Source organism: Dermacentor albipictus, chromosome 6 (genome assembly GCF_038994185.2).
Source record: "Dermacentor albipictus isolate Rhodes 1998 colony chromosome 6, USDA_Dalb.pri_finalv2, whole genome shotgun sequence".
Classification (NCBI taxonomy): Eukaryota; Metazoa; Arthropoda; class Arachnida; order Ixodida; family Ixodidae; genus Dermacentor; species Dermacentor albipictus.
The window spans coordinates 78,369,527-78,380,054 of record NC_091826.1 but is presented as its reverse complement, the minus strand read 5'-3'; the positions used below and the strand labels follow the sequence as shown (position 1 = coordinate 78,380,054).

At 49.2% G+C, this 10,528-nt stretch overlaps 1 protein-coding gene across 1 annotated transcript; it reads left to right on the top strand.

Annotated features, from left to right (window-relative positions):
- Positions 1-7,208: 7,208 nt before the first annotated feature.
- On the top strand, positions 7,209-8,618 carry LOC139047039 (chitinase-3-like protein 1). Its single transcript, XM_070520982.1, has one exon. The coding sequence runs from the start codon at positions 7,209-7,211 to the stop codon at positions 8,616-8,618; it is 1,410 nt and encodes a 469-aa protein (XP_070377083.1).
- Positions 8,619-10,528: the final 1,910 nt, after the last annotated feature.

The window sequence follows — 10,528 nt, the reverse complement described above, 5'->3', positions numbered from 1 at the left end:
ACCGTTGGACCATTAGGTTTACAGATTGGGTACCAAGAGAAAGGAAGCGCAGTCGAGGACGGCAGAAGACTAGGTGGGGCGATGAAATTAGAAAATTAGCGTGCGCTATATAGTTGGAATCGGTTGGCGCAGGACAAGGGTAATTGGAGATCGCAGGCAGGGAGAGGTCTTCGTCCTGCAGTGGACATAAAGTATGATGGTGATGATGATGATGATGATGATGATGATGATGCATGTACCCAGGGGGGCCCGCCCCCCTCTCGAAATTAACCGGCATACCCCACTCCTCTATCCGCCCACGCCATCGCTCCTCCCACACATTCCTAAAGCGCTGACAAATCAATTTACTCGGCGGTCAACATTTTGCTGCCTTTTACATCGAAAACAGCATATGACCAACTTCCGTAGTTTTTTAGGCGTCCGTCAATAGAAAAAATATCATCTGGGCCGATCCTAGTGAAAGGGTCCAAGGTCAATGGCGTATACCCCTGAGGACTCGGAACCTATAGCGCGCCCTTCTGGATCTTCGGGATGGGCCCACGTATGGGGAGCGCTTAACGCCTGCTTCACCTTCGCCGCGGGTGAGCCCGTTGTTTCACTAACTTCGGGAGCGGCCCACGTATGGGCGGTGCTTAACGCCTGCTTCATCTCCGCCGCAGGTTGGCCCGATATTGCACTGTCTTCAGGCTGACCCGCGGCGGAGGTGAAACACTTTGCTTTTCGCTTGAAAGCTTTGACTGTTGTCAGCTTTCGCTACCATTCCATCTTCACAGAGTGGAATGGTTGTCACTTGTTTCACCCCTTTTGGGTGGCGGTATAGTTATCGGCGTCTCCTGGGGTGTCGATGCCAGTTTTCTCATCGATTCGGTGCCCGCGCGATTAACTCAAGATGAGTTCAGTTGTCACCATCTACTGCAGCAGGCAGGGCATAGTTTATAATTTTAATTATAATATTTTATTTCATTGATAATGTCCAACACAATTTTTATGTCACCATCTATTCAACGATCACGCGCATCGCTCTTGCTTCGTTAGTTCAACCTTCTTTGTTTAGACTGATCCAGGGGCCAGGAAACGGATTCGGTTCATAGTCAGCTGGTCTGTATGCTCGTGGAACGAGTTGTGGCCGGAAAAAACGCCAGCTGCATTTAACATTTCCTTTTGCTTCATTATTTCCTCGAGTGACGGCTCGCTGCGACGCTGGCAGATCCTCGGAACCACATATCCGCGATATCGGTTGGATAAGGTGTAAAATAAGATAATGCGAAACAGCGTCCGTCATCAGGCCCTGCAATAGCCGTTACACCCACAAGCAATATGACTGTCATCCGTTACCTCGTGTGGCTTTTCCCTAATTGTACAGCCCTTTTCGTGCAAAATTAGAAACTGGAAATGAGAGTCGCAAGGAGTTGAGAAATTAAGCGATCTACAAAGGGAGAGAGCCAAGGAAACAGCCAAACAGGAAGGAAAGGCCAAAATTGTTCGTGAAAATATTTATGGATCAACATCTTTTTCTATAAAAAGTAAGTAGAGAAAACGCACCCGCTAGTGGAGAATAATTCCGTGTGTATTGAATGACGCTTCTACAGTTATCAATCGAGCCGCCTAACGTAACTACTTCTCTGCTGTGATAATTTGGGTTATTTTCTAACCTTCCGCGGTGGGCTCAGTATGCCTAGAACCGCAACGGCCTGCGCTCTACGTGGTTGTACAGGACTGATGACCACCCACCGTTACGCAACTTCCCAAATAACAATACCAGTCGGTTTTGGCACTTGGTAGAGCAGTAAACCAGGAATACAAAAGAACTGTTATTGTTCCACAAATATATATTTCTCTATAGTTCTTCCAGAGCTGATTCAAAAAACGCTGCTAGAAATCTTTATTTTGCACTTTCGCTTGATAACTTGTTCTTGGCAAGGTTCTGCTCATCTTTCATGCGCGAGTCCATTTAGTGCGGTTCTTTGTTTGCCAAGGAAACGAGAGGTGTATCTCACAGGCGTACCTGGGAGGTACACGTTGTTTCAATTTTCTTTTGCGGGTTTACGCGTCCTTGTGGCGAATGGTGGGCATTATTCATATTTGTACTGGTAAAAGTACCGGCCCCGCTTATTCGCATAGAAAAGTTCCGTGCATGATGATGATGATGATGTACATTTCTTTTGAGGACACTGGGAAACATTGCAGATATTGCCTGCAATGCTTTCAAATGCTTGTTCAATCGTTCTTTTTTTTAAATGTCGTTAATGTTACCACGCAATTACCTTTCATGTTTGTTAATGCCATAATATTGCCATCATTTTAACCAAATTTGATATTTCTGGCAGTTATACTGGTGGGCCATGGTATGTCTTGCGTGCGCCACTGGGCCGGCGTTAGAGGCCAGATAGATAGATAGATAGATAGATAGATAGATAGATAGATAGATAGATAGATAGATAGATAGATAGATAGATAGATAGATAGATAGATAGATAGATAGATAGATAGATAGATAGATAGATAGATAGATAGATAGATAGATAGATAGATAGATAGATAGATAGATAGATAGATAGATAGATAGATAGATAGATAGATAGATAGATAGATAGATAGATAGATAGATAGATAGATAGATAGATAGATAGATAGATAGATAGATAGATAGATAGATAGATAGATAGATAGATAGATAGATAGATAGATAGATAGATAGATAGATAGATAGATAGATAGATAGATAGATAGATAGATAGATAGATAGATAGATAGATAGATAGATAGATAGATAGATAGATAGATAGATAGATAGATAGATTTAAAATGCCTGAAGTAGTCAAAATGGTAATCGCATTTACAAACACGCAGATCCAACGCAATGTTAGAATCTAAATGAAGCGATGGTTGAGTTAGCGGAGTAGCAGCCATCGCGGGTTACAAAACCTCAGCCTCGTCGTTTGTAGCTTTAAGTTGTTGTAAAGCTGTCATTCATTATACATAGACGCAAGATGATTTCAAATTACGCGCCAGCCGCCTCCTGCGTCCGTCCAGCTGCTTACTGCTACCTGCGAAAGATAGCGGCAGTGAAGCGGGCAACACGGGCCCGCAAGGCACGCGCAATCGGAGCAACGTGCCATCAGCGCGGGACACGAGGGAAGAAGAGGTGCGGGTCTCTTGCGAAAACGGCTATGGACGTTCTAGTGAGGCTCTCGTTTAGCTCTTTGTCGGACACAAGTTCGCGCCCAAGGAGAAGTGATTAAAGCACCGTCACTCAACTCTGCGTTACAATATATATATATATATATATATATATATATATATATATATATATATATATATATATATATATATATATATATATATATATATATATATATATGCTCGAGCGTATAATATATTCGAGCGAATGCTCGAATAATATGCGATTTCGGAACGAATAGCAAACATTGAATATTTCATTTCTGAATATTCGATTTTTCGAATATCGCTACCTTCGGTGACTGACCCTCTCGTGGTCGGCGCCTTGCCGAGCGCAGCGTTCCCACCGTGCGCGATCTTTATCGGCGCAAGGTTGGACCAGGTCTACCGGACCTATCGGAACGATCAGCACTATACGCGAACAGAGGGAACAAAAGCGCAGTGCGTGTGGAAAGCGCCGAAGCGTCTGTGAAGATCGGGCCCATTAGCCACCGTAAGGCACGCGCTGATCGCACGCGTCGAATGCGCGAGTACAGTGTTCACACACTCAGGTTCGCGCAGTTGGGAGCTTTCTGCCCGCATGCTAACATACAAACGAACTCGGCACGCGTGCTTGCGGTATTTGACGGATGGTCAACCGCGTACCCGGATGCCCCTTCAACGGCCGTCAATCTAACCCGCCCGCGTGACCTCGCGACGAGTCACTGCCCAGCCTCCCGTAGAAACACATTATAGCGATGAGCTTCGCGCGATGGTTTACGGCGTGTTGTCACATCGGACGGCGGCGAATTTTCGACACGGCCGCACCATTGGTCACACTGTCTAGCCAGTTAGGCCTAATCGGAAGCAGCGTCTCCGCGTGTCGGCGACTACAGCTACGGTTACCTTATCAACGCAGATCTATTCACAGCAGTCGCACGGCCTTTAGAAAAGCCGGCAAACCGCTCCGTCAACGAAAGCGAGCGCGCGGGTTGACCCGCGTTGCATGCATTCACGGCCGCCATCTTTGCGAAATACCGCCCGGTGGCCTCCCGTTCCGAACGCCGTTCATAGGCGCACCTGTGGGTCTCTTTTCGTACCTTTCGAGAGACCCGTCACGAGGTTAGCTTTGAATTTACATGGCGGACTCAAAAATATCATTTGACAGCGCGTTGATCCGTAGCTGCAGACGCATTTACACAGAGGGCAGATGGGCGCGGATGAAAAAAAAAGTATGCATGTGCGTGTCCGTGTGTGTGCATGTGTGTGTGTGTGTGTGTGTGTGTGTGTGTGTGTGTGTGTGAGGGGGGGGGGGGGGCACGTCGCGCGAGCTTGCCGTTGGCCTCTCGATTTCAACACACTTCACCGTCGGCACCGATGGCGGTCGACGCGTGTGAGCCCGATGACCTCGCGGAGCGATGTCGAGTGACGTGATGCACATTCCCCACGCTTGTTTGTCGCGCAGACTGGACTTTATCGAGCTAACCCCCAGAAACCACCTGCCATGAAGATGGAAAAAACCCTCTTGTTTTCTGGAAGAAAACTGGAATACTCTCTAAGTTATAGAAGATTGCACTGAGCGCAGTATGGCCCACTATCAAACTGAAGAGCCCATTGATATCTAGGAGAACTTCGCTATTTCTTCCGTTCAGAGAGAAAATAAAGCACTTGATTCTATTCGACAGAAATTCTATCGATAAAAAAGTATTTTCCAGACCTAGGAAAATGCCAGCAAACTTGAAAAAGGAAGGAAAGGGGGAAAGGCAGACATAAAGTTATAGACAGGTGGTTGCTTCCTGCCGTTCTATGTCTCTCATTGTGAAAGCTTTGGGCGTTGTCGCATGTCTTTTTATGGTGTGTATCCTGGTATGCACATAAATTTGTAGGAAGGGGGAGCAGTGCCCTTACCCCAGGACGCTTTTTTTTATTGTTGCTTAAAGATAAAGTTTCATTAGAACGTTAGACGTGTGTATTTTCATCAAAACATTCCATCACCAAGAGGGTATTCAAGCTTACATCAACGGCTGGAATTCTATACTGCTGCATATCAAAGCTTTTTTTTTTTTTTAATGCAGCTGATTCGAGCTGATGTTGGCCACGGGGTATTGGCTTTCGAACCTCTGTATGAGCCTGCACGGCTAAGCGGTTGTTTGAGAGAGGCATCCCTTTATTGCAGGAGCAGTTTATTTTGGGGGGTTTCCTTTTATTCGTTGCTGTCTTTTCTTCCTTTTTTTCTTTAGTTTGTTTTGAGCGCTCATCCTGTGTAGGTACAGGCGCACTTTATTAACGATGATTTAGGCTCAGTGCACAAGCAGCTGCAAACGTCGATCAGCAGCGACTGACAATAAGCGCATTGTTTTTAGATCACAGTGACTTGTTCAGCGACGTTGCTGTTACCGATTTTGCCTTCTATGGGAAATATAGTATGAATGAACTTGCTCGAAGCAGGTGTCCTTGGTGTCTTCTGACCATCAGACTTTCAACGGTATATGCTCGTAGATCGATGAGCAAATATTTTTCGTGAACATAGAATTTGTCATACAAGCTGACGCAACATCGGTAAAATCGTAGGACGAGCCCAAATTCGTACGCTCTATACAGAAATTTCAGGAGAGTTGGAAGGCATGCTTACCGACCACGGAATGTCATAGTACGTAATACTGACCATTCCGAACCTTCTAGAAGACATGCACGAGGAGCACATCTAATGAAGTTGACTAAATTGAAAGCGCATTAATTATACAGTACGTTGGTGACAAACTCTTCTGCAGAGTTGGTGACCACCTCGCTCCCATTGGACAAGATGTCGGTTGGCAGGTGGCACAAATTTAAATGCGGACGTGGTGTTCTCCAATTCCTTCATTCTTTAGGCCTACGCATGATGAAATGTAGCTGGTACTGAACGGAGCCTGTCTCCTTCGCATTAATTACCCGATTACCGGTCACTCCACCTGGCGAGTATACGTATAACACATGCTGTCAGTAGAACAGCATCCACGACATCAGATGCAGTGATTGTGCCGGGTACAGTTCACGCCTGACAATTGTGTGGCACAGTCAGCACAAAATTTCGCATCTACATGAGACTTAAGTAAACGCGGGAACACAGTGAAAGACACAGATAGAAGAGCCATTGCCCGACTGTGTACGGGTGTTGAAACCACAATGCAAAGTACTGGTTCAAGGCAGCAGTTATCAAAAGTGGGACACATGTGCACACACAAAACAGCAGGAAAGTCAAGCTTACTCGAAGTACTAAAACAGATCCAGTTTATTAATTTGTGCCGCATCGACAACTGCGGGTCGGCCAATCTTGTTGTTACTTCTGCGCAAGTGGCACCAGCCCCCTGTAGGGGATTGGCCAATTGGCCAATAATTGAGCGGTTTGCACAAAATAAGTGGTGGTAGTTCAGAAAATAAAAACTGTGTTACTGAGCGGAAAGACAGATTATCAGTAGCATCGTGCTCAAAGTGGAACAGTCATCATACTGGTGTGAATCGAAAAATGATTCCTGCTTTCCCTCTCATTAAATATTCTTCTTCTTCTTTTCTCTCTCTTTCTCGACATTGCGACATTACTGTTGTACTAAGGCATACATCCTGCATCACGCGTTCAACGATACCCATAATTTGGTGAGTGGCATTAAAAGCGAAAACGACCTCGAAGTAAGGGCAGAAGACTTGCGGTATTGCTTTAGTCAACCTCGCGCGGTGACGTTCATTAAATGTGAAAAGAAAACAGCAATTGTCTCGTTTCTCGAGCCTCGAGGAGCGAATTGTCTCGTTTCGCGAGCCTCGAGGAGCGAATTGTCTCGTTTCGCGAGACTCGAGGATCGAGAAGCCGGTGCTGCGCGTGGCCCGGAGAACGGTCTCGCTGCTGGACGCCCCTGACCGTTGCTCAGGCAGTTGCTCGATTCGATTCTCTGGCGATCGCCTCTCGATCTCCCGACGCATCGCCTAGGCCCTTTCAGGGGTTAGAGCTCGAGCACCAGTCTACGCGTTGCCACCTGCCACCGGTGGCTCGGGTTTCTTCTCCTGTGCGAACCACCATGGAAGATACCAGCACCGATGCCGCCAACTCTCGCGAACGGCGTAACGCGGCGCGGAGGGCCGCCGAGGAGGAGTCGACCTTGCGCTACCGGTTGCGCAACCAGAACTTCTGCCTCGTGGTACTTCTGCTCGTCGTAGTGCTCACGGTGACCTGCGCCTGCGGAGCCATCGTCTACGCCGTGATTGAGCACTTCTGGACGCCCCTCAAGGACGTCGACGAAGCGCCCTCGGCGGGCTCCGGCGCTTCGTCGGCCGGTGGCAGCAGCTTGGTGCTCGGGTCCCCCGCCGCCGAGGTCGTCATGCAGCGGCTTCCTGACACCGAGGAAACGAGCCGCGGCGCGGTCTTCTGCTTCGTCAACCACAGCGTCTCTTCGGGGTCTCCGCAGCGGTTCGACGTGGACAACGTGACGGCCGCCCTCTGCGACGCGCTCGTCTTCGTCTCCGTCGGCCTGCTGCCCCAGGTGAGCGGGCTGAGCTTCAGGCGACCGACCCACGACGCAGAAGCGCTCCAGAGCCTGGTCTCCCTCGCCGGATCGTCGGTGGCGGCATGGGCTTGCGTGGGCGGCGAGTCCTCGGACAGCGCCGACTTCGAGTGGCTCACTGGAGACCGCAAGTCGAGGCTGGCTTTCTTCCACAACGCTGTGGCCTGGTCGCGCCGCATGGGCGTCGCGGGCCTACTGCTCTACTGGAAGTACCCGCAGCGCCAGAGCCGCTCCGGCTACAACACCTTCATAAACACCATGCGCGTCGTGTTCGAGAGGGACTCGCTTCGCCTGAGCGTGGTGCTGCCCTGGGCCTCGACCACGCGGCGGGAAGGCTACATCGTCCGGTCGCTGTACGCCCACCTGGACTTCGTCGTGGTGGACACGCACCGCACGGTAGACCCGCGGTCCTTCCCAGTGACCACGTGCCAGACGCCCGTGCGTTCGGCGTTCAGGGCGCTGAACCACGGTCAGGTGGGCCTGTCCTCGGTGCTCGACGACCTCTCGATGGACGCCGAGCACTTCCTCGCTAAGACGGTGATGAGCGTCTCGCTCTCGGCCGTCACCTTCACCATCAGGAGGCCGTGGTTGAGGCGCACGAGACCCGGAATGAGCGCTGCGGGTCCTGGCCGCCCGTTTGGCCGCACCAACCAGTCGGGCCTGGCCAGCTACTACGACGTGGCGAGGGCGTTCTCCCGAAATACGTCGTGGCGGCGGGAGACGCACTCGTTCTCTCGCTGCTCGGTGGCCCGCCTGGGAGACCAGTGGATTGGCGTCGAGGACCGCGGAAGCCTGCGCGCCAAGAGGTCCACGGTCCGCAAGACGGCGGGGCTGGCCGTCTGGGACCTTCCGATGGACGACTTCGCCGGCGAGCTGGGGCCCGCGTGGCCCCTGCTTCGCGAAGCCCACGGCCTGGTGCACGGCTGAGGACCGCGCGCGCTGTGGCTCGGAGCCGATGACGGGCGCTTGCTTGAAGGCGTGCCAGCCCGACACGTCTTCAGGCTCTGCTGTGACGCCGGTGCACCCGTCAAAATTTTATTTTACTATTTTGTTTAAATGTTACCCCACGTTTACATAAGCCTGAAGGAGAATAAACTTTTTCTCCTCGAATGCCCGCTCCCGATGTCTGGTTTCCTCAGCAGCTCATCCCATCAATCATGGTGAGGTGAAAAGTTGCACCTCGTAACGCGTCATATAGCCAAACAATCCGGAGGCTCGGCGCAAGGAACGTGGGCCGCGGTAGAACAATATGACCGCGACGTCGAGAAAGGCAAAGACGTAGTCATCATCACTGTTTGGGCAGACAATATTTAAAAAAATGTCATGAGCCATTGCACTCTGAGAAGGGGGTTGACCAGCGAAGCCATGTAGCACACGACACCGAGGTGACACATAATTATGAACAAAGGTATCAACTCATTGTCGATGGGTTGTCATCCTAACGAAAGGTACTCACACTCATTGCCTTGATCGGTGGTCATTATTTCCCTTGTGACCGCAATCGCATTCTTTGATAATGTCAAGTCGATGCACGTACGCCGCTGGGTGGTCGATTGGGCTGGATCGGTGTGGCATCGCAAGGGATATGTCTGCAAACACGGAACGCGTAAACCGCTCCCTTTTCGCTACCGACACATCCACATTTAAATCACCGACAATGACATCGCAGCTAATTTACGAAGAGTGAGTAGCCATGAACCTTACGGGACTGAATCATTGCACGTTTTGCTTGCCTACGGCGATATGAGCCATTGATGATGACAGTTTTCGACATGCAGTTCTGTATGTTGTATGCGGGATTAGAAAGAATATATGCACCGTTCGCTTAACTTTGCGGGGTGATTGTAGCCTCTGCCTTACAGGGCTATGAGCCATTGTATTTTTTGCTTGCTTACCGGAGCAAGAATGCTTATGGGGGTATGAGCCATTGATGATGATAGTTTTTGTTCACGGGGAACAAAAATGCACGGAACCCCTATAGCTATATACAGCTTCGCTGTAGAATTACGCAGAAACACCTCCGGAAGATGTCTAAGTGTGCGTTCATTACATTACACGGCATTTTCATTCGAATGCGTTGTTACTACCTATTACTTGTTTTCTCCCACCAAAGGTCGTGGGTTCGAGTGCCTTTACACTACCTTGCATAATTGTGCCTTAATTAAATTCGCCCTAAGTAAACCAAAAGTAGTCGGTTCGACTCCCACCAAAGGTCGAGGTTCGATTAACTTCGATTAACAGCGCCGTGTTTGTCTCCTCCTCATTCTGGTCCTGTCGTTTAGCGCTGTTTGAATTTTATTGTTACCATGCAACACCAACTCGCCCAATCCGCTGCCCTTCGATTTCCGCCAAAGGCGAGGTTTCGACCCCCTATGAATTTAGGCGTCATAACGCCACACAGCGGATTTTTCGACCCACGATCCTCTAAGGCTTTCGCCTTGATAATTTCGGGAGAGCCGGTAATAGCGTTTTTTTTTTATTTTGCACACTTGGTTTAAACATGAGAAAAGATGGATCACAGCTACACATAATTATGTAATCCATGTTTGATTCATGGATTACATGGCCACAATTAGGACATGACCGGGGTAGTTGGAGAAGTATGGGAGAGTCCTTTGCCTTGCAGTGGGCGTAGCCAGGATGGTAATGATGATGATGATGATGATGATTGATGCTCCTTCGCAAATTTGCCTGTCAGTATATAATCGGCTAAACAACATTGATCTCGCAATATATGGCGCATCAAGCATAAACCGGAAAGACAAGCGTGAAGAGTATTTCATGAGTATACTGACTTTAGCGCCCGTGTTGTCCTGCCCCCTCTGCCCTTGTCTCAA